This window comes from Microchirus variegatus (assembly GCF_963457635.1).
Source record: "Microchirus variegatus genome assembly, chromosome: 2".
NCBI classification, from domain to species: Eukaryota; Metazoa; Chordata; class Actinopteri; order Pleuronectiformes; family Soleidae; genus Microchirus; species Microchirus variegatus.
This window is the reverse complement of record NC_139803.1, coordinates 17,513,949-17,538,951: the sequence shown is the minus strand read 5'-3', so window position 1 is coordinate 17,538,951 and position 25,003 is coordinate 17,513,949. Positions and strand designations below refer to the sequence as shown.

Below are 25,003 nucleotides of genomic sequence, written 5' to 3'. Positions count from 1 at the left end.
TGAAAATGCCACTTCTCAAGTTTCATAACAGTGCATCTACATTTATATATTCTGTACAAACACTAAAGAACAGCAACGTTCACAGACTGAACATGCTCCCAGCATCTCAGAGCAGAACAACTGAATTTTACATGCATTGAAACCAAATTTATTTTGTAGACTTTTCAATCATTCGTATTTGGAAGGTGGCAAAGTCACTCTAAGTCTTACCAAAGGAAGTTGCTCTGACTCTTAACCTATCTGCTTGCTTTGGAACAGGAAAGAAGGAGCAGGGAGGAATGCAAAAAAGCAACTAAACAAAACTTCACCCTTTCGCTTGCTGTTTCCCTGTATTTTCAGTCTGCTTAAGTGTGGGCATTTTGAGCAGGCTGGGTGCTTTCATGAGCCTCAAGGTCCACTGTCACACAGGAGCCGTGGTGGTTTTCTGTATGCAGAGCGTTTTTTAAAAAGCACATCCATCACCCTCTCCCCAATGCCCTCACCCCCTCCTCACCACGACCTCTCACTCTGCCAGCAACCTCAAATGAACTGAAATGGAGCCAGTGAACGAAACAGCAGCCACCTGCTTTAATTGGTAGCACTCACTTCAAAGGAGTGATTAATGATTTCATCAAGTGGATATCATACAGCCATATGAGTAAGCTGGGAGTACACTGTGCAAATCAAAATGACCGTGTCAAGAAATCTTCATTTCAGTTATTACAGAGGGTTGTTGCCACTTAAGAGGCAGGGTGAGGGTTGTAATGTGGCACTAAAATGTCAGCAGAGAAGCTCGAGCGATTTCTCAGAGCCGCTCGGTGATTAGCAGTGCTGCCTCAAAGCAGGAAACGTTCCAGATTCAGCCTGGGATCTTTCTCTGTATGGAGTTTCATTCATTCATTCATTCATTCATTCACTCAGCTGAATGTTGGATCACACTGCACAGGACAACCGTTCACTCTCACACTCACACCTACTGTCAATTTAGAGTGCCCACTAACTTCTGCATGTTTTTGGACTGTGGGAGGAAATTGGAGGACCCAGAGAAAACCCACACACACACACGGGGGGAACATTAAATCCGTGCAGAAAAACCCAAATCAGAATGCGAGCTGCTGATCTTCTTTTTGTGTGGCTGTGGAGTTTCATGTTTCATGTTCTATATTTGTGTATTTTACAGGAGGTTTACATGTTTAAAATTAAGTCTGCCTTATAAAAAAAATATACTTTTACATCACTTCTGCCAGCTTCAATGGAGTGCTTGGTTACATCACCTGTTGTGGTTGATACAAATCTGACAGATATAGATAAAAAACTGTGGTAAAAGATAGTTTTCAGTGTCTGTTTTTTGCTGTGCCTGCGGCTCGCGGTAAAAATAGGCGAGACTTCTATTTCCAAAGAGACCCACTCTCAACAGGCAGTGAGAATGCTCAGGTAACGTGTTGCAGACATTCTGTGATGACGATACACCACACATGCATCCAGTATCAACATGGCTAATTTCTGTGTCTAGCATACCAGTAAAATAAAAGACCTTTCTGTATGGAGTTTGCATGTTCTCACCGTGTGTGCATCGTCTGGGTACTCTGGTTTCCTCCCAAGAGTCCAAAGACACGCAGAGGTTTAGGTTTAGTAATGGTTGTTTCAAATCAATTCAATGTTATTTGTATAATGTCGAATCAAAACATACTGTACATTATCTCAAGGCACTGTACATAGTAGATAACCTTATAGAGAGCAGAGAAACCCAAAAATTCACACAAAGAGCAAGCACTAGGCATCAGTGGATAGAGAAAAAATCCCTTTCAACAGGAAGAAATCTTTGACAGAACCAAAGATGTGCGGCCATCTGCCTAGACTGGTTATCTCTGTATGATGCATAACCCTGTGATGGACTGGCGACCTGTCCAGGTTCTATACCTCGCCTTTCGCCGTGTGTCAGCTGGGATTTGGAAGTAGACTGAAGTGTGACTTTCAACAAGATTTCCACACATGGGTCTCGATCGCTCTGGCTGCTTTAATAGGATTTAAAATGTTCTTATGTGTCACTCTTAAACCCCACATTGACAACATTGCCAAACTGGTGTCAGAGGTATTCACGGAGGTGCAATTAAGAGCAAATTTGGCCATGGAAAACTGCAGTATTGACCAGTCTCCACCAGTCTTTGTTGTTCTCAAAAGCGAGAAGAGACACCTCCATTTTTCCTGCATCTCTGTTATTAAACTGCACCACAAAGGTGGAGCAACCTTCCTCTATCTATAAAGTAACTTGCGTCTGTGTGTCTGTGACGAGCATATCTCGCTGACCGTTTGTCAAATCGCAAGATTTTGGATATGGGTTGAGCATGGCCTGATGGTGTGCATCCTTGATTTTCAGCGGCTCATCAGCAGCAGCTGCGCTGTCTGGAGCTAAGTGGTGGCCGTGAAGAGGCTGTCCTCACGGTGGGTGAGACGTTTTCACACGGTTCACCGCAGAACATGGTGTTATACTGAAACGACGAAGTCGGTGTCCATTCACCAATACACAAGAACATATATTATTTTAGCATTAGCATGCTACTATTACTATTTTGCAGGCAAACCTGTTTCCAAAGGTAAGCTAGCGAGGCTACGATTAGGATTAGCGTAGGGCTAACATAATACAAACACCGTGCAACCTCATTAGGCACAACACAAATGTTTTTAATTTTTGATTAGCATAAGCATAGCTAGCTGTTGTGACTGTCAGCCACGGCAGTTCCTGATCATCCAATACCATAACTGAAAAATCTTCTACAGCTCCCACTATAGGAAAACATACATCCTACGAGCATTGCACTAGTCATTAACAAAGCAAACTTGGTTGGTTATGTCTGGACACACAAATCTGATGTGATCGCTTGCAGTCTGCCTGAAAAGATGTGATTTGAGGATACAACATTGGATTTGCATACAGTGTGAACATAGCAAAACCTGCCCAAAATTGAATGTGATAGTAAATGGTTGTTTATCTCTGTAAATCAGTCCTGTGGCAAAGTGGTAGACTCTGCATCCATTGTCAGCTGGGATTGGCTCTACTCCCCCCATGACCCACAAAAGATAATCTGTACAGATAATGGATGAATGGATAGAAATTCTCACCTTCCGTTTCTGATCAGGCCTCTGTCTCTTTGAAAAGTGACTTGGGAAAACAGAGGACAGAAGAAAATAGTTATATTGTGATTATTTTGCATGCCAATTTCAAATATAATATAAAAGCTGAAGCCATACCTGCACGGGTGAAGGTGAAGGACTGAACTGCAGATGAAAAAGAGAGGAGAAAGAGTGAAAAACGTGTGTAATATTGATCAGGTGTCTACATTTTGCTGGTTTGTTCATTTGTCTTGTGTCAGTGCTGCTCATATTTTGAGAAATCTGAGGAGGTAATCCATCAAACCACTACATTCCAGCATTTTTGGAAATTACACTGATTGTCCTGAGGGTTTAAAGGTGAAATGAAGGTGATGCCTTTGACCCGGTTCTCCCCGGAGGCATCTTAATCATCATTTTATATATTGGTTGCGACATAAAGATAATAATGTGAGTGTGGAGAGAGACAATGTTGCATTAAAAACAATCTGAAATGGAAATTGTTCTGTTTGGGTATTAAAGATGTCACTTTGTGTTTGAGAGAAGGGATCAGACGAGCAGCACTCAATCACCTTAAATCCCCACTGAATTAGGAAATCACAGCTCTCTGTGCACTAGTCTCGACAATGGAAGCCGCAATACGCATTACAATAATGAACACTCTGCTGCTTGACTCGTGGGAGGGAAGGGGGGGATGAAGGAATATTTCAGACCTAAACCTGGACACAGCTCATGTTAATGTGCAAACAGCAGCAGCTATGGACTGATAATGGAGAGGAGATGTTAAATGACTTATCTGGTGTGAATGTATTAGTGTGTCAGGAGTGAGATGGTGATGGAACTCGGCACAGCTGATGCACATCAGTGCACAGTGAATTAAAATAAATGGAGCCCATTTCCGTCTGTGTTCAGTCTTCTCACATTTTAGCTCCGATGGAGTCACACATCAGCTTTCATGGGAGGAAAAGGGAAAGACAGAGAGACTGTTCTGATGCAGAATGTTGTAAATTGATTTTCTTCTAACCTGCATAGTTGCTGAGTCCCTTCCTCTTCTTCCTCCTCCAGTACAACCAGGCACTGAAGCCCATGAGGACGATCCAGCAGGCTCCTCCCAAACCGGCGATGAAGGCCGGTTGCTTCACCACATCAGAGATGCTGCTGTTGCCCTCGGATCCTGTGATCACATCCCTGAGCTCTGCACCTGGGAGCGGTACACACAAATAAACACTCCTGAATGGTTACATTTGATTTTGTTTCAGTCAAATGTCATTTCAGTTTCAGTTAATTGCTCTGCACGAAGATCTTTTGTAGGCTACAAAGCCTGTCACCTGTCAAAATGAATTTAGTAAAAGTAAAATAATCACCAGCAGCATTTATAAAGGTGTATTTTTGGTTTAAAGGCACAGTCTGTTACCTTTAGGTGGGTTTCCTGGGAAATAATTTACTATACTACCCATTGTTTAGTTATGAACTCTCTTATTATTGTTGCAAGGTACAATACAATAGACTTATAGACTTAAACTGAAATAAAGTGCTTAACAAACAGAAGTATAAAAAGGTGTTTAAATACCAACAGGCATTTGACAGAGAGATACAACTATAAAATATATTTTTTTAATAAATATGAATAAAGTTCATAACTAAACTGATAAAAGTCAAAGTCATCACTAAACTGATAAAAGAAACTGAGCACAATAAATATGTGTCAAAACATGATTAAATAAGCAAAGGATGCTGTTGGATGTATTTTGTCACACATTGACATGATTTGCAACTGTATAAGTGTAGCATTGCTTTCAAAACAAATCCCTAGAATAATACAGCCTTTTTATGTATATGTATTTTAAGAAACCCCAAGCCTTGTTTTACAGTAGCCGCCATTTTGTGCTGCCCCTGTTTCTACAGAAGCCCAAATAATGGACAAACCCGACAGAGGTCATGTTTCTCTTTTGAATAGGAAGCTTAAAACACAAACAAAGAAGAATAAAACATATTTGTATGTTTTACACACTGACCTTTCAGATCATTATAATCACGGTGAATTATTGTTAATTAACAGCTACAAAATAAGAGGAAATCATTTTGCAATGGAAGCAAAATATATGTTTTTTTAACATGTGAAAAAAACTGCAACAACAGCAAATCCTGTGTGTTGTATATCAAGCATCAGGCAGGAACAGTAACAGCCAAAGGAGGAGACTATGAATAAACTATAAAAAATAACACACACACACACACACACACACACATATACACACACACAGAAAGAGAAAGAAATAAAAACTGCATCAGTGCATCCAATATGTCGGCAGAGTTAATCAATTCAGCTGTGCACTTATCAAGTTGAGCTGCAAGACACGAGATTGACAGAGCAGCTCTGACAGAGTTTGATTTTCTGCTGCGGCTACTGTGCTGTGAAATTACATTCACAGTCTCCAGCAGGAAACACCCACACCCCCCCTCCCCACCACCACGCCCCCACACCCATATCATTAAGCTTCAGTCCACATGCTTGTGTTTCCCTTTTCTTTGCGCGTTAATGCTGTTATTATATATCAGTCAAAAAGTCACAGATGAGGAGCATCTGGCCCGGGCTCATATATTGATTCTGGGCTTATATACTCCTGCCATCCTTTAGCCGTTTGATAAAAATGTGATAGGCTGATAAGCTCCCGCAAAAAACACTGTCTACTTTGTTAGCAGCAGCTGCACACATATTGAGGAGGATTATTGATATGGCTAACAGTACTTGGCACTGTGTTACCACACTGCTACACTTAATGAACTGTTATTGATTTCTGCGTGGACATCTACGTTGTAAAGTGCAATCTTCTTTCTTCAAGTGCAATAAATTGATAAATCAGTTTTCCACACCCCCACAGTGAGTGATGGAGACCCGGGTTCCACATTATGAGGTCCTTTCACTTGACTCCAGGTGTGTGTGTGTGTGCAATGTGAGTGGATTACCCAAGATGATGAGCTGGGGTTTGCTCTTGACCCCCACTCCTGCGCTTGTGCCGGCAGCCACCTCCACGCGGTACTGCACTCCACTCTGCAGACCCCCGACAACCACTGAACGGATGGTTGCATCCACAGACTTATTGACATGAAAGCGTGTTTCGTTGGCCAAACACCAGATCTGACAAAGATAAACACAGCAGACAGGTTTCAGCTGGGGGAGGTGCAGCACATCAACTGAGATACTCTGTTTGATACAGTGTAGGCTTCTGTGGCGATATATCAGTGTTTCATTATGAGATATACAGTATATCTCGATAAAAAGCTGCACCTGGTATGTGTACCCTGTACGGTTAATTTATCATAAATATAATAATTTAACTAATTTGATTTTAAAAGACAAACTATGCCATGTCATTTATATTATTAATATCAGACATACCTTGTACTCCTGGATGATGCCGTTCTGCTGGTCAGAGGGAGGAGGGTCCCATGACACACTGATGGACGTGCTGTTATGGCTCCCTACAGTCAACACTGTGACTTGCTGCGGAGGTGCACTGGGTGCTGAGGGGTGAAAAGGAAATACATACTGTAAGTAAAAATAATAATAAAAAAGTACTTAAAACTGTATGCGGTGTCGACACTCCTAAAACTAAACTACCAAATATAAAACTCAAGAATGGCAATTTGCCCAGAAACCTATTGGACAATATCAGCCGTACATTCAACATGTGCCGTACATTATCAGATATTTTCCTCTTAATCAGAATCAGGAGCAGCGTATTATATTGTGCACATGTATGGCATAGAAACAAGGATAAAAAAAATACATAAAAATAAACAAATAAATCACATAATTCTACAGAAGGGTGCAATTATGGAAACATACTTTACAAAATTGTCATCAGGTGCTATTGAAGGAGATTTCAAACTAGCAATTAAGACCTTTATTTCCTTAGATGTTGTACTGTACTAATGAGAAGCAGAAGATCGTGGTTCTTTTTGCAACCAGTGACCTGTGGAGACGCCCCCTCATGGCTATTCAACATATTTCTACTTCTGAGTTGGCTTCCTCCGGCAAACTGGAATACAATTAGCAAATTACATTCATATTGGGAACACGGATTTAATTTTTGTCCACGGACATGTTGCTACACTGTGTGTGCCAAATACTGTGTAGAGCAGGGGTCTCAAACTCAAATGACCTAAGGGTCACTAAGCATCAACTATTCAAAAGAAGTGTGGACAATATGAGCTTAAAAATTATATCCTGAAATCACATGATGATTTCACAATGTTAGATATTTCACAGAATTTTAAAATAAAAGTGTCTGTGTTGATATCAAACAATATACGTAGCTATATAATTCACAATGTATTTATGATGCAAAATTAATCTATTGCTAAAAATCAAGTGGTGGGCCATATGAAATAGACTGGTGGGCTACATGTGGCCTATAGGCCACGGGTTTGAGACCTCTGGTGCAGAGTTTGATATCGACTGGTATTTCTAACAATGGCTATAACTGTGTTGATGTCTTCTCTCTGGAACGCGATGAACTAGGATGTGACATCACTCTCAGCTCCGAGTTTTGATTCAAATGTAAGTCAGAATGAAGAATAATCCCACTTTTTATTTACGGTCTGTGGTCAAGACAGACAAACGCAGCTGCGACTTTGAGCTAGTGAAGCAAGACGGCTGTAAAGAGGTCGGAAATATGACACAAAGAAGCCCCCATGAAACGCTTCAGCAGTGAATTCTACCGTTGTCCAGGCAATGAACGCTTCCTGTCCATGCCCGCCCCTACGCTGCTGCTGTGCACACATTAAATCTCCCTCATTCATTCTATTTCTAATAATAACATCAACAACAACAACAACAAAAAAAATCACAGAAAGCACACTGCAGCTTTAAAAAGGTGTGTGTTTCCTTATGACCCTGATGGCAACCATGTTTTAGAGAGCAAGCATCTGTGCACACTGGTTGTTGGTGCTGTTCACGAAAAACCACACAGAGGCAGAATAATATTACGAGCAAAAATCCCCAAAAGTTCTGCACTGCAGCTTTGAGAGGAGAAGATGAACTTTTTTTTTTTTTTACATGTCAAAGTAGGATTTGTCACACCTCACTTCATATTCATACACCAAGCCAAACGCGACAAGGTATTTTGTAAGCCGCAGTGGCAGATGGTTACCAGGGCATTCCCAGTATTATTTGGATATATATATATATATATATATGTAGATGATATTAAAATCTCTTTGTCCTGTAATGAGGGCTTTGACATGCGGAGCTACGCCTCACGGTGCCAAATTCAAACGCTCCACTTTAATTTTGGTAAAAACATACCAAACAGGCCAGATAACCTGTGCGGACAGACTGGAGATTTAAAGAGACGACAGGCAGCAGAAGCCCAACACCACTTGTATCCAACTGAGCCAATCATTATCTCCCGTTGTTCGGGCTGCAAAACTGCTTTGGGCACATCATTTCTTATGATTCCCATTAAAACCATCATTATGCTCGGACACAGTGGATAAAATAAGCACTCGGAAACCAATTAAGGAGCTGCAAAATAATAATGCTATCTGCAGTGGGTCAATGTCAGCCGAGCTGTGTATGCAGGCAGAATGCAGAAGAGCCCCGAGCAGGTGGACAGTTAGTTGTCGTGTTTTCGCGCGTCTACATGGACAGTGAGGAACATAGATCACAGAGGCAACGGCAAGCCATAGCATGTGCATTTGCATTTCAATTTTATTGTATTTTATTTCACACACACACACACAATTAGAAAAAATAATTATTGTTGGGTAGAAATCTATAAGGAAAACCATGCCCAGAAGAATATATAGCATTTGCATTATATTCATTTTAGAGCAATAAGCAGTCAGATCTAGATGTGCAGTATGAGTTGAAAGATTTTCACGAAATCCATATTTATTATAATACAGACTATTAGTCTTATAAATAGTGCCAGGATGCCTTTATACCCATTGTTCCAAACTTTTTTCAAAAACAAGGCAAGGATTTGATCTAATGAGGCCTGGTCATGTAAGAAAAATACTTGAAACTGGCATGTGGACAGCTCCTGGCTCAGCTAACTCAGTTATTTTCTTTTGAGTTGGGAGGATGAAACAAATCCAGCCCAGTAAATTAAGTTGTGCTTCAAAGAGAGTCCATAAGCAGACACTGCATGTCTGCAAAGTATTTGACAGTGTGGAAGTACAAAGGAATTTCACAAGCCGAACGAGAAGTGGTTTATTTTTATTACATTTAATAAATTCACTCAACCTGCTGTGAGGAATCTATATTCAGCCATTCTGACTCTATATCAACTTTCTGAAGAAATCACTGTTAAACCAAGTGTCACAGACGTACTAATGAGTCTTGGCTGTGTGTAGCCCAATATAAATTAAAGACAATATCACATAATTGACAGTGTGGCACTGTAAAACTGAAGTCTAAATGAATAGTATGAACAGTAGAGGAATAGAGCAAAGACAACGTTTATAAATCCTTTGGTGAACTTGGTGAACAAACATGCTTTTGTTTACTTTTGAGGGCCAATATAAATCCAGTGAGAGGGAACATCTGCTAGAATAAAACGTGTTTCTTGTATAAAATTACTAATTTCAGATCTTGGAGAAACACATGAATGCAGAAAAATGGCTGTGACTTAACCTAAAAAAAAGTAAATCTGAGCAGCCATATTCAGGATGTAACATTTGACAGTTGAAGTATGTATCCACAAAATAACTGGAAAACTGCAAAGTGTCGCTTCCCGCGAATTCCCCACACCAAGGTCATAGAAGAAATCTGCAATTTCACGTCATGACACACAGAAGTTGTAAATCCATTGCGCCTCCAGTTTTCAAAAGTTTTATTATGAGATTTTGGTGTTTGAATTCCTTTGTTCGGCTATACTGAAGTGACAAAAACGTAGCAAACGAGCCAGCAGTGGAGCAGCAACTCCTGCTGCTCTGCGAGCTAAAGAGCTATGGAGTTTGGTGTGGGGAGTAAGCCGTTTACAAATTCAGTTTCCACCCAAAAGGGCTAAACACACATATATTGTATTTTGTTAAATGTCCCATATTATGCATATTATTATTTTTAATAATTTAAATCCTTATATTTGGGACTCTGGAGGCCCTACCAGTCGCCAAAGTGTGAAAAAAGATGACTCACTCATGTTTTGTGGTCCTCCTCAATCTAAGTACAGGAGATAAAACACAATGTTGACTTCCGCACTCATTGTGATGTAAAAAGACGCTAAATTACTGGAATTGTTGTCTCGTGGAGCTCTACTTTGCTGGGGAGGGCAACGGCATCAAAAAACCGAAAGTCAACGAAAAGTTCTATTCTTGGCTCCACAGTGCAGCACAGAGTTCTACACAAACTTCCATCCTCAGAGGATTTATCTGTCCAGTGAATACATGTTATATATGACAGCAATGTGCCTGCTAGACCCTGCAAATGATCACTTTACCAAATGCTAACTGTTGTTAGCTCACGGTAGTTTCTGTGGCTGATTTCATTTCCTATACCTTAAGTTTCGTTTTCCTTTTTTTTAAGGTGGACCTTTAAGGTGGACCTAAAGAGATACGACTTAACAGAGCGTTCTGAACAGGGCTGTTTTGGCAGGTGTGATTGAACTGCTGTGGTGCTTCATTCTTATCATATTTTGACCAAAGCATGTTCACAGACATGTTCATTAGGACACTAGGGAACTAGGTTAACTTGGAGAAATAGGATATAAGGGACCTTAAAATATGTTTTTAATTGCATCTTTATTGGCTGCCAAGTTTTTAGTGAGTTTTAGAGCAAGCTTCCCTATCTCTAGCGTAGCACAGTCGGAGCTGACTTCATGTCAGTGCCTCGTTCATCCACAAAGAACCTCAAACCCTTTGAAATTCCCTTTGAATTTCTGGTTACACACATTATTTCAGCAGTTCAAAACAAGTTCGAGCAAAGTCAAGTAAACATGCTGGAGTGCTCCATCCTAATGACCTCTTCCAATGCTCGCTGCTTCAATATAAGTGTACAACATTAGCAGCTGTTACATAGTGTCTTTGAAAATGTATTGAATGAATAATAATATGAGTGAACCGGCAGTAAATTGAAGGAGCAGACCTACAGAAATCAATGCAACAACGTATTTATTCACTTTTTCCAAACTACAATCATGACAGAGAGGATATTTGGTGTGTCCTTGCACAGCTGATGTGGCTGCATCGTTTGGTGGAGTGCACTCCACTTTCTAAAATGTCACTGCTGTAGTTTTGGTCCAGCAAAAGCGATGGAGCTCACCCAGCCAGTCAAAAAACGTGCGTCACGAGAAGCCAGAGAGCCTCACGTGTCGGTCTGCGATTTCCATTATGTATGAAGAACATTTCCCGATGATGATGATGAATAATGGCTGCAGCGCCGGTAATGACTCAGGACAACGAAACAACAAATGTTTAACAAAGGCACGGAAGGTCAAAGAGGTTTTACTGTGACTAATACTGATTGTAAGACTGATGAACGCAGCAGATAAGAGAGTCATTTAAAGCAATTAATGCATCAAACGACTGAGGGGATGTTTCAGGTATTTTTTTTAATCACAGCTATGCAATTAAACAAAAGGCACTTAAGCTGCCTAATATCCTGGAATACAGGATATAAAGGGATTAACACAGCCTGTTATGCAAATGGTTGGGACAATTAAGCTAATCATTGCATGAATTAGCAAACATTTCTATGTCAACACAACTGTCAGGTGAATGTGTTGATTTTGTAGTAGAAATTTGGAGCTCTTTTACCTTTCCTGATCTATTATGATCTGAACCCCTGCACAGTCTCATCATGTCACTGTATCCTCACCTCTGCACTAAAGTGCTTTAAAAACCTTAGTCAAATTAGTGCACACAGTGCTGATGAAGTCTACCAGCTCCAAACGGCTCTCTCTGTTTTTCTCAGTGGAGCGGTGTTAGATCTCCTGTCCTGTCCTGTCCTGTCCTGCCTGGGGACATTACCTCACCTCACACAGGAAGTGATTGGTTTTATGTCAAGACAGACGAAAGGAACGGCAACATTGTGCCAGGAGTAAAGCGAGATGCTGCAAACAGGTTGGACTACAACACAAAAGGTTTCACGGAATGTAGATCAACATGACACCAACTAGCCGCCAGCTGAAGTTCTTTGTGAGGGCAAAAAATAGATTTCCCCCTCATGCTTGTATACCGGGACAAGGATATGTTTAAAAATGCATGAAAACATACTGTACGTCATCATATCTGTCCTCATATGACATGTTAATTTTCTACAGTTGGAGAGTGAAGCTCTTAATCACACTCTGAGAACTTTTCTTCTATCTATAATGACTCGATCCTCCTGCATTTTCCTCATAATATCAGTGTATCCTCATCTTAACAGTGACACCCACCTGGGAACTTAAAGACAAAATATAATTTCATGTGATTTGCCATCAGCAGTGGTTGAAAGTGTGAGCCTGCCGTGGATCACAGTGAGGATGGTGATGTCACAGAGCCTTCACAGCCTCTGGCCACAAACTCAATGAAGTACCATTAATCTCAATGCACTACTACATCAGCTGTTCTGACCCCTATAGGCCCCCATTTTGCTTTTCACAAAAGCAGTGGCATATTTCCCAATTTATATGATTGTTTTCCTCATAATTCTGCAGAACAGCACATTTTCCAGACACCTAATATGCGTATCAAGACAATTCTTCGCCTTCACCCATGATGCCTTATTTCCAGGACCCCAGGTAACTTGAGCATGTGCCCCAGTCTGCAAAGTGGTCCTGTGTGGTATTTTTAATTGGACTCCTGTGAGCTGAGTCTCTCTGTTTCGACCAATTGCATCTGCCACTCAAAAGCCGACCATGTTCTCTCACTGGCAAGAAAATGCAGCGCTGCAATCCTCTCATCATCAGACACATCTGCTGTTTTCTTGCAAGTTTTCTTCTCCTTAAACGCCCTCATTATAACAACATCTCAATAACAGCCATGTTTCAGACGCTCAAACTCATATAGTAAGGGGGAATAACATGAAGACATCCCCCATTAACCATCCGGCACTTAAGCATTTTGTCACTTAAGTGTTAAAGTTCATTTTAGATCTTGAAAACAAACAAACCCACTCACAGTGGTTGTGGATGGAGCTGATGCTGTATCTGCTGCTATGAGAACCAAAGAGATGTTGTCATTTGGGGGCACATAGAGGACATTTGGGTAATGAGGTATTTCAACAAAAAAGCAAGCAAGTAGACCTGTATAAAGGTCAAGAAGATATAATCATGAGTGATTTATTAGCCAACATATGTGGAGTGTCCTAAGATCTCTTTAGGACTGAGTTCCTCTGTTTTGTAGATCAATCACTCATTCTCCTTTTTTACATGATGGCTCACAGGAGTTGTAGATCCATTGCTGCCTCATCACTAAGTTTAAATGTGTCTTTTTCCGGTCAGTTGTCATGGAAACGCGTCACGCGCTAACATGCCTTTACGTTGACATCGTTAACTGCAGCTATCGCGTTAACGCGCCCAACACTAATATATATACACCCATGTCATACCCATATATGGGTATGAAAGATGTGTGATTGAAATATGACTGGACATAGATGTATGAATAGGTGAGTGAATAGGTGCAAATGGGTGAATGGGAAAACTGCAAAAAAAAAAAAAAACGCTATATAAAAACAGACTATTTACCATTTATTTCCTGAAACAACGCTGTGTTTGAGGAAAACCCTATAAAAAGGACAAAGAAAAAGAACATTTTGTTCCATTTCCGTGTGGATGGGGCCTTAATCTTGTGTCAAAAGAAACAGTTTCTGTCCTCCTCCCCCCCTCCACTTCACCTCCTTCCCACCACCCCTCAGAGTCGTGGTCCTGTCACAGACCCCCGCTGCGCTGTCTGGGAAACCTGTTTTCACACTCGACGAACATGGCACTGCAGCACAGTATGTGTGTGTGGGTGGGTGTGCTTGAAAATGCCATTATCAATTAACATTGAGCAATGGAGTCATTACCAGTGAGTGAAATATAAAAGTAGCTAGGATCATTTATGCAACAGCATCTACGCTTGTGAACAAGTAAATTCTGGCACTTCCTTACTTGGTGGACAAATTGATTCTGTCTTGTGACAGCTTACCTTCCTCCATGGTGCGTGCTGTCATGGATTCACTGTCTGCACCCTGGAACTCGTTGAAGTACGGGCGCACTTTAATTTCATAGACGATGCCCTTCTTCAGGCCAGAGAGAGTTACGTCTCTCTCTGAGGCAACCTTCAGGTCCTGTATCTGCCAAGGCCCCGGCGAGGGCAGTCCTGACGTTTGCCGGTAAAGAATGCGGTAGCCTTGGATAAACTGGGATGGATTCTCCACCTGAGAGGAGAGGCAGAAGGACAAAGAGAGTGGGATGAAGTCATTTTCTCTGATAATGACGAGGGAGGTGTTAAACATCTGTGTGTGTTAACTGCTCTGGATCAGCATTCAGTTTGTGTCCTCCGCCTGTGACAATGCACGCTCAGTTAATCACACAGTTTAATTAGCAAAGAAGAGAGAAACCGAATGAAGATATAGTAGCAGAGAGTCACTGCTAAAAACAGTCTGAATCTTAAGGAATGTAAATAATAGTAAATGGTAAACATAGCACTTTTCTAGTCTTGATGACCACTCAAAGCTGCTTTACACTACAGTTTTGCCATTCACACCCAGTGCATCTATGTGCAACACATTTTTCAAACATCACACATCTTTCATACCCATTCACACGCTGCCACCACAGCCATCAGGTGCAACGTGAGGTTAAGTGTCTTACCCAAGGACAAACTGGCGTGTAGACGAGCAGAGCCAGGCGTCAAACCCACAAATGTGCAGCTGAAAGACGACTCGCTCTACCACTGAGCTAACGTTGGCTTGTTAACAGGCAGAGAAGCAAGAAAAAGCCCTTTCAAAGTGATATAAAGTGGCTGTTTATCATCGGCGCAGTCAAAATATACCATGTGATACATTATATCATCCGACTAACCCCCTCTCCTTAAAGTGCCAGTCAGCGTGTCATTAACTAAATGATCTAGGCATCTCCAATCTCTAAAAAAAAACACAGCACGTTGCTCCACCCATATTTTTGCTCGACCATGATTCTAAAAATAGAATTTATGTTTGAGACTGTGAATGAAAATAAATTACCTTTCAACAGTGTTCACTTTGCCATTGTCTTAGACAGCTGCACAGCTAATCGAGCACTGCAGCACAGCTTATAACAATAACGAAAATCTATATATATATATATATATATGTACACATACATATATATATATATATATATTTTTTATTATATATATATATATATATATATGTATATATACATATATATATATATATATGGGTCTAATTTTTTTTTAATGAGACCCAACAATATTTCAGATACAGACCTCTACCAAACGGTTGAAATGTCTGTTCATGATAAACCTGGTTTGCATAATTCATAAAGTACAACATTCAGAACAAGTCACATTAAGTGTTAGTGAGTTCAGCTTGATGCATTTTTCAATGAGATATAGTGACTTAAAGTGTGGTCGACCAAATGGTTGAGTAGTAGCTTAAAGGGTTAATGTTCCTAATCGTTTAATTTATTTTATGCTCATTCTAACATTACCAAATGTGTACTTTAAAGCTGCAGGATGTAACTTTTGGTACTTTTTGTTGTTATTGATGTTATTATTCTGCCACTTTAAATGTGCTAGTGCAACTGACATTGCAATTAAATCACATGCCCAGAAACTGCGATTGGGGATCAAGCTATAGACATAACAGGTGAAGCTGGTACACAGAGGAACAAGACAACTGCAAAAAAACACACAACTGGGACAGACAAGAAAACATATTTCATTCTTTCAGCATAAAGAATTTTAAACTTAATAGATAGGTAGAAAGACTCTGAATGGTGTTAACAACTAACTGCACACTACAAGGCAAACACCTAATACTAACAAGCTGAAAAGGGCTGTTTGGCCCCCTAGTGTAGTGGACACAGATGCACTTCATTCAAGAAACATCAAACTGCACAAGAATACACGCACAAGATTAGAAAGTATAGTTTTGGAGCTCAAACAGCATTTCTGGATCCATTAATTGACTAGAAAGTGCACTTTAGACTAATTTAGCAGCACATCAGCCATGATTGTCATCATAAATAGAATGAAATGAAATAGCAGACTGGTGTAGGTGTGTCATTAACCTAGTAGAAGGCTAGCAGGTAGAATGGACACTTTGCTAACAGAGAGAAATAACATTTTCCAAATAAATGCCTGAATGCAAACTTACTCCAGAATATCATGGCATGTGTAGCGGCTAATGGTGATGTATTTGTTGTGAATACAAACATTAGTCTTGATTCCTGCATCATCTCAAACCATTCTACATTGATGGAGCACCAGCTGTTCAGTCTGTGAATGTGTAGCCAACCCATAATACCCACCCTCCCCCGTGTGTGTGTGTGTGTGTGTGTGTGTGTGTGTGTGTGAGAGAGAGAGAGTGCATGTGGTGTGCCAGCTAACATGAAAAAACACACAAGTACACACTTCTCAATCAAGATTTGACAAAATGACTCTGCTGCACTGAGGGTAATATTCATATAATTACTATGTGCTGTACTTTTTTAAAGTGTATGTGTATACTCACAGTCCACGTGACCTGCACTGAGGTGGAGCTAAGGACCACGGGGTTGTGCATGCTGACCAACACATCGCCCAACTCTTTCTGCACGCGCCGATGGTCCACTCCCTGTGCTGTAGGACTAATGTCTGGGAAAGAGGAAGAAAAGGCCTTGTTCAGACTGCCAGAGAAATACCAAAAATGTATGAATAAAACTTTTTTTTTTACTTTAAATTTGAGTTCTGATAGCAGCAGATACAGCATCAGCTCCATCCACAACCACTGTGAGTGGGTTTGTTTGTTTTCAAGATCTAAAATGAACTTTAACACTTAAGTGACAAAATGCTTAAGTGCCGGATGGTTAATGGGGGATGTCTTCATGTTTAAAATGTAATTTAAATCCACTCTGGTTGAATTGTCACACTGGTTATACGGTTAAAAAAAAGTGTGAGATTCTGTTTACATAGAATGATAGAAAACAATGTTGTTTCTTTTTTTTTATCAGTATTAACAATAATAAAATATGAATGGAATATTATATTGACAGAATAAATAAGAATGTAAACCTATGCATACCAGGGAGTTTTTCAGTTGAGACAGGGGAGTTCTGAACTACGACTTGATAGGGTTATTATTGTTTGGAAAACAATATATTGTGCCTCCATTTTTCATGCATCCATGTTTGTAAGTCACAACACTGATGTTAGTTAGCACAACTACATGCCTCTTAATACTCATTTATGAATATTAAGAGGCATTTAAGTCATAAGTTATGTACAAGAAGTTGTGTGTTAGCTAGCATAGCTACTAGGGTTGCCACCTTTCAGAAATGAAAATAAGGGACGCCCCACCACGGCTCCTCGGGGCCATGACCACCACGGAGCCGACTAATCTAGAACATCTAGACACGTGTGTTGTAAGGGTGTCGGGGTTTTTCTAGTAAAATTTCACTATGGTGAGTACATGGCGAGGGAGCGGAGCGACTGGGCATGGCGGGTTGGTGTGGGGCATTTGAAAATTTGAGGTAAAAATGGGGCATTCTTAGGCTTATTGAAGGACCATTATGGTGACTCATGAAGTGAGGCCAAGTAACTCAAAACATTACAGAACTCTGTATTACAGAAAACATCTACTTTGGGAAGCAGCTGGGGGAACACATGAACATGAAATGTCTTTATTGGCAAGAGCAAAATAACTAGGGATGCACCGAAAATCTTTATGACGAGGATCGAGTAAAGTCGCGATGACGTGCAGGGGATCAGAGTAGATCTTAGTGTTAACAACTCTTAACAGCGCACTTTTCATTGTTTTCACTCCGTGGTCTCAATCTTTTTGTAGAAGAGCTTTAGTTTAGTTGTAATTAAGGGAATAACCGATTAATCAGATGAGCTGATGTCTTTAGTTAACTGTGAGCAGCACCGATGTGTGGCGTCTGTTGCTAGGCAACCGTGACAGCAGCACGCGCACAGAGGACCGGAGCCGGGGCGGCCGAGATCCTGCGTATAGATCCCGCCACGACAAGTTTGCTGGCCTTATTATTCCCTGTGTTTTATTTTCATCTTTATCTTTAGTGTTGATGTGTGTGTGACAGACATGTGGATTGGATATTTAAGGAAATACGGAACAAACCGCGTCCCGTATTGGTTCAATACGGGACGCAACATTTAATTGCCAAATAAAGGACGATTCCGCATTTTACGGGACGGGTGGCAACCCTAATAGCTACACAACATGCAAACCAATGTTAGCTACATGACGCAAACATTAGTTGGGGGGCTAGTTAGCTCCTACACTTTATCATACCCATCTAATTCGGAAAAGGTCAGGACACAGTACACACACGTGAACATACAAAATGGAGTAGGGGTAGGGATAAGTGGTAGGGGCAAACGGGATTGAACCTAAAATTACGTCTAGAAATTGGGCACATTTGTCCAGATAATCAGAGTCCAATTTGGATGCCCCAAAGATTGTCGGGAGGCACAAATTGGGCCTGAAATCTGGCCAGTTATCAAAGCATGGATAATTAGAAGTCAAAATCATATACACCATGTACATATTTCTGTACCTTGTGTGCGAACAGGCTCAGACATAGGGCTGGGGTCCCCGAGCCCCTGAGCATTGACCGCCCTGATGATGAACAGGTAGACGGTGTTGGGTCGCAGGTCCTGGACTGTGTACTCGGTGGTCTTCACATGGTCTGCCACTGTCTGCCAGCTGTTACTCACTGACTGACTATAGACAGAATGAGTCTAATCAGTTGGGAAGAACCATTTCGTTATGATAGAAGAAACTATTGTGAGCAACGCCACTGGGACTGGTACAATCATTTTCTGCTTAAAGGGCACTTTTATTTCCCCAAACCATCTTTTACTCGAATTGACCACAATAGTGTAAAATATACCCCATCTCGAATTTTCTGCTTGAAATTGCCCAGGCTTGTTTGAATGCCCACATCTGTTACTGCCATCAAACGTTTTGGGGTCACTGAATCTAGCCAAAGGCCATAGGTCGTAGACGTACCCAAAGGCCTCAATGACATAGGAGGACACTGGGGAGCCCGTCTCTGGCCCCGTTGCCCATGACAGCGAGATACTGCTCTTGGTGACATCCGTGACCTCTGGCTTGGAGGGAGGCCCTGGGAGGGCGGTTGCATTGTGATACATGAAGTCTACGAGGTCAGTGGAGTCTGACAAAGGAAAAAAAAAAAGAAACACCCATGCACAGAAAAAATGATTACCTATGAAGTCAAGTTGAGATATGTTTTGCCTATGCTGTGATAATTGTGATTGAAGGATACCTTTAACATCCAAGAAGGCACTCCATGACGTTTCTCCACAGGAACTGGTGGCCACACATGTGTACAACCCCGAGTCAGACAACTGCAAAGCAAAAATGATGACATTATTTTTCAAGCTCGAGTCTGTTATTTATTTCTGAAACATGTTATTAATGATATTTGTTGACATTCTCTTCTCTTGTCAATAAATATGGTTGTCTGGGGGAAAAGATTGGCGTAGTAGGGGTCTGGAGAAGGTTGCAATAGTAACTGATACAATGCGAGTGGAGGAGAAAGTGAAGTGAGGACACCTTTTTTTCCTTTTCTGTCTCTGATAAATGTATTTTTTGAAGGCAATCGGGAGGTGAAGAGGATTTCTACACATGAGACTGAGTGTCAGAAACAATAGCAGCATTTGGCGAACCGTTTAGCAATAAATTAAAGGTTCAGTATGTTATAATTAAGAGTTTGTTGGCAGAAAATGTTATATACTACTACTATGAATATTTATATTTATCTATAATTGCCTTTTGGTTTTTTCGTAGCCTAAGGTCAGGGCTTTGCTGTATACAGGTCACCATCTTGTGCCACCGTATTTCTACAGCAGCCTGAGCAAACAATCCAGCCACAGCGTGAGTTTCCGCGAATGAAGAATGACATCATTTCTGGTATGTAAAAGCCTCTGTAGGGGTTCAGTGGTCACACTCTGATCTGTTATAATCTGCAGTCTAACCATTAAACGTAATGGACGTTCATTTATATTTCAAAGTTATGCACTGCAGCTTTAATGTTCAAACAAACTCTTATTTTGGTTACAGTCTGACAAATTACTGAGTAATTACTGGAAAGACTCCGAACCCCAGCTGTGATCTTCACTGGAAGACCATTAAAAATCAAAGCAGTGATGACCTTTTTTATGACACCGGCCCATAAAGATTTTCTCTGCTCATCCCAACAATACAAATATAACACAGACTTGCTTTCAGGCACTGCTGCTGCTGCTGCTTTCCTCTCAATCCAATACCCTTTCTAACTCCCATCCCAGGTGGTTTCTACAAGCTCTTGTGTTGGTGTGTAAAGGTGTTTCACAGCTCATGGTAACAGTAAAAAAGCATTAACCTCCACTGGCCTGCATTTGGCTTGAGAGAAAGCCTGAGAGTGGATGAGAGAACATTTTAACACCAGCCATTGGAAAAAAAAGAGAGAGTCCAGTAAGAGCTTACATTAATTTTCTTAATTGATTCCCTCCAATAATAGTCGCCCTCTATTCCCAGAGCCATTAACATTATCATCAGTACTGACACAGGAAATAGGAGATATGACTCTTCTACTTCATATTGGCAGAGCCTTAGGAGGCCCTGACAATAACTATCTCTCTCTGTATCTCAGAGTGACTCAGAGACAGCTCTTTGACACCATGACAGGACACTGTATATTGCGCTTCCTCCATCATATTACACCCCGTAGACTGCACTCACTGCTCCGTGTCCTTAAGTCCTTGAGTCTAGACGGAATATAACCGCTTCACGACTTACAAAAATCAATGTTCACTATTCATCTTTTAAAAGCCACCTGACAACAACATGTGTCCATTTGAATTTCATTCCACCGACCGCAACTAGTGCTTTTTCATGTTATGGAAATCACTCAACATGTCCGTCTAGTTTGTACGTTTGTTTGTCATTTGTATATTAGTGCAGTGCCTGTAGGATGTATGTATTCCTATAGTGGGAGAAGAAGATTTTATAATCAGTTATGAATGCATGATACGAAACGTGAAAGGCTAACATAATACAAAAACTGTGCAACCTTAATTAGGCACAAAGCACAGTTTAAAATTTTCAATTAGCATAAGTGTAGCTAGCTGTTTTGTGACTGTCAGCCATAACAGCTAGCTACGCTAATGCTAATCGAAAAAATTAAAAATTATGTTGTGCCTAATGAGGTTGCACAGTGTTTGTATTATGTTAGCCCTACACTAATGCTAATCGTAGCCTCACTGGCTTACCTTTGGGAACAGTTTCACCAAGTTAGCCACAAAATAGTAGCATGCTAATGCAAAATAAATATGTGCTTGCGTATTGGTTAATGGACACTGTTGTTTCAGTATAACACCATGTTCTGCGGTGAACCGTGTGAAAATGTTTCACCCACCATGAGGACAGCCTCTTTACTCCCTCCTCCCTGCTCCAGACAGCACAGCTGCTGCTGATGAGCCGCTGCCTGCCTGGTGTAAATCAGCGAAATTGCAGCATGATAAATCAGCGAAAATTAAAATTCCTCCAAAAAATTTGAAAATCAAGGAATCACACCATCGGGCCATACTCAACCCATATCCAAAGTCTTAGATAGATAGATTGTGTGCACATACAATAAATACATCGACTTATATCTTTTTTATTTATATAGATGGTGCATTGGAACGTAATAATCGAAGTAATGCAACACAGACACACTGTAGAATTATGAGTCCCTCCTTATCCACTTTAGGATTATTTGGAAGCAAACATCTACAGGACATTTAGTTAATATGGTGCAAAGTCCGAAACAATATTTCCGATTAATTAACTATTCTTTGTTCTTTATGAATTAATCCTCAAGTTTTTGTGATACTGCACAGGCACGGGAAAAAGAGATGTTATTAGATGCTTGTTATCCTGTAGTTTAATCCAAAATATTGTATTGGTTGGGCTTGTTTTGTACTTTGGGGCAAATTCCATTATTAACAGTCAGAGTGAAGTCAAAGTTAATCATTAAGATCTCAAAATAAATCTGCTATTAAAAAACATAGACCCAATCCCATGTCTCAGTTTTACCGCTAACTCTTGCCCAAAGTGGTTAAGATCTACAAAACGAGACATCCACAAGATTGCCCCATGCCTACATCTGACCACAGTAAATGGAGGAACAAGGTGTAGGAGTGAAATTGGGATTGGGACACAGACATCTGCAGCTACTTTGCTGCTTTTATACATGTTGTTACATGTATATCTACTATTACCCACCCTGGTGTTCTGGATCTGAAGGCTTCCATGGTCCAGCAGAGAAAACCGAGGGTCTTTTCCAAGCAGACTGGCCCCATTCTTCCGCCAGGAAACAGTCGGCTCCGGGTCCCCAGAGGCCTGACACCTGAGTAGAGTCACGCCTCCCAGTGCCTGCGTTTGGTTGGATGGGCCCTGCCGGATGATGGGTGGTGGGCGGTCCTTCAGGGCTGAGGATAATAATCAAGGAGCAAGTGTCTGAGTAAAATCCCTGTAGCAGTATTATTTTGATGTCATTGTTTTGACATAAAAAAGCACATGACCTTTTCACAAGGTGTTAATTTGTGATTGCAGTTATTGCACAAGTGATTGCAGGCTCAGTATGGTATGGTTCACTTGGATGGATTTGTTGTGAAGGAAATGGTTTCGTGAGCCTTTTCCACAGTAGGACAGAGTGCTCACGGCACTGCATCACACCTTTGAGCTTTAATTACTAGGTGAGGATTAACAATGCTTCACCCATAGTGCTAATTACCGTACCTTCCTTGTAACACCTCTCAACACATTCATGCCTGTCCTCTCTTTACACTCTGACTCACAGCTGCACCTCCTTCCTCTTGGCATCCCCTCCCCACACAAAACCAAACTCTAAATTAGCATTCACGCACAACAACAATGCCCCCTTTAAAGCATGTTATATCACCAGAAAACAGCATGTGCACTCTGCTTTGGTCATTTTTCAATAGGAGACAATAGGAGATAAGTTAGGTACAGCTGGGTGCAGCACCAAATACATTACGCGGGAAGAACCACGTCATACACTAGAGCAAACGGAAGTCAATGATTACGATTCTGAAGCAATTAATTAAATACTCAATTGTATTTACTTCCATTGGCAATAGAAAATGAAATAATATATTTCAAGAAACAAAAATATAAATACTTTGCAATGAAAAGTGTCTGAGATATTTTCTCTGTCATCACTTCCTGAGTATTTCACAGTGTTATATGATACGCAATTTTTTTTAGATTCTGCACTTCAATGTTAGCGCTCGCTAAATACTTTCAGCAATCCTTTGATTCAACAATTTATTTTTACTGTTATGGCTGTTTTAGAATCAATTCATAATCGCTCAAGAGAGAAGCATGATGCATTGCGAGTACTGATGAATAGATGATGACTCCCATCTCTGTTACAAACATCATCTTGATCAGGGATAGTGAATTATTATCCCCAAAAGTCCAGCTAAAAAATATTTCCTCTAACAAAGGTGTGGAACATCATAATGTCTATAAAGTATTATTGCTAGTTGCAATATATACATTAAAACATTTGCATCAGTAAATAATATTGAATATACGGAATTAAACGGATTATCGATAAGAGCTACTAAGAAAATAATGTCCTCATGTCAAGTGAAAAATAAAACCGGGTTGACAACAACATTTTTCTTTTTTTAACAAAGTTCATGAGATGCAAACAAATTGAATCCTGAAAGTAAACGCTTCATTTTAAGGATGTAAAAAAAAGGGTAAATTAATTTGGTGAATACAATCAACGAAAATACTAAATCTCTGTACTGTCCACATTTGTTTTTACATCTTTTCAGATCAGATCAGATCATGCAAAGTAACTTTTATTATATGAGCACTTTATTCTTCCTTCCAGCGTGTGACTTATTCACAGACCAATGGAAATGCTCATCTGAATTCAGGTATATGACTGGCTGAATGATGTCATGTGACGATTTCAAGCGGGTGTAAATGCTCTGTCAAACAGTTCTTCGACCTCTGGTGCTGTTAAGGCTAGGAAAGCTGTGCCAGTTAAAAAAAAAAGAAAAAAAAAAAAAGGTGCTCCATCAAAATATGGCATTTGTCACTAACTTATGGAAATATTCTGGGTAGCCCTTGCTCCCAAGGGTGGTGTCAGAAAATCTCAATATTAAGGGCGATACAGCCCTTAAACTTGCCCCTCAACTTAATTTTTCTGAGAATCGGGACAGCACTTGCACTAGAGGGAGCGTGCATTTTTGAGATTGAGGGTTAAGATTGAGGGTTAAGCAAGGAATTGGAATTCACCCTAACATAGCATTTTTTGAGAAGACATTATTGCATATAGCTATACCCCAAGTGACCCTGGAGCAAACACCAGCATTATATTGCTGTTACGGATTTAGCTCCAGTCCAGTAAGATATACTCACTCTTTTCACCCTTCGTGACATAGGGAATAATGAAATAATAATTAAAAAAAACTGTGAAATATCAATTTCTATCAAGCATCTCAGCAGCAGTCACAGGTAGCCTCCAGGCCTCCTGTGCAGCCAGACAAGTTCAAGTTCATGCACAAATCTATCACATTTCAGCTACTCTCCCCACTGTAAGGCTTGAAATATGGCTTTTAATGCTCAGTCAGTTGCTGCTGTTTGGAGAGCAGCACCTGCACTAATTTCAGATTCACTTCAGTCACAATAGATTGGAACACTGACCCAGTTTCATGTCCACATAAAATTGTCAGACCTCGTCCGTAC

At 40.6% G+C, this 25,003-nt stretch overlaps 1 protein-coding gene across 1 annotated transcript in view; it reads right to left on the bottom strand.

Moving 5' to 3' along the window:
* Positions 1 to 25,003, bottom strand: part of LOC310940337 (roundabout homolog 2-like) — a gene marked incomplete at both ends in the record, with an annotated part of 116,444 nt that overhangs the window by 9,789 nt on the left and 81,652 nt on the right. The window contains 11 exons of the mRNA XM_083905285.1: positions 3,100 to 3,139; positions 3,229 to 3,255; positions 4,112 to 4,288; positions 6,055 to 6,226; positions 6,488 to 6,612; positions 14,209 to 14,440; positions 16,742 to 16,863; positions 18,783 to 18,949; positions 19,238 to 19,403; positions 19,515 to 19,596; positions 22,499 to 22,704. Of these exons, the coding sequence (XP_083761411.1) occupies positions 3,100 to 3,139; positions 3,229 to 3,255; positions 4,112 to 4,288; positions 6,055 to 6,226; positions 6,488 to 6,612; positions 14,209 to 14,440; positions 16,742 to 16,863; positions 18,783 to 18,949; positions 19,238 to 19,403; positions 19,515 to 19,596; positions 22,499 to 22,704 (1,516 nt within the window). The remainder of the gene's footprint in view (positions 1 to 3,099; positions 3,140 to 3,228; positions 3,256 to 4,111; positions 4,289 to 6,054; positions 6,227 to 6,487; positions 6,613 to 14,208; positions 14,441 to 16,741; positions 16,864 to 18,782; positions 18,950 to 19,237; positions 19,404 to 19,514; positions 19,597 to 22,498; positions 22,705 to 25,003) is intronic.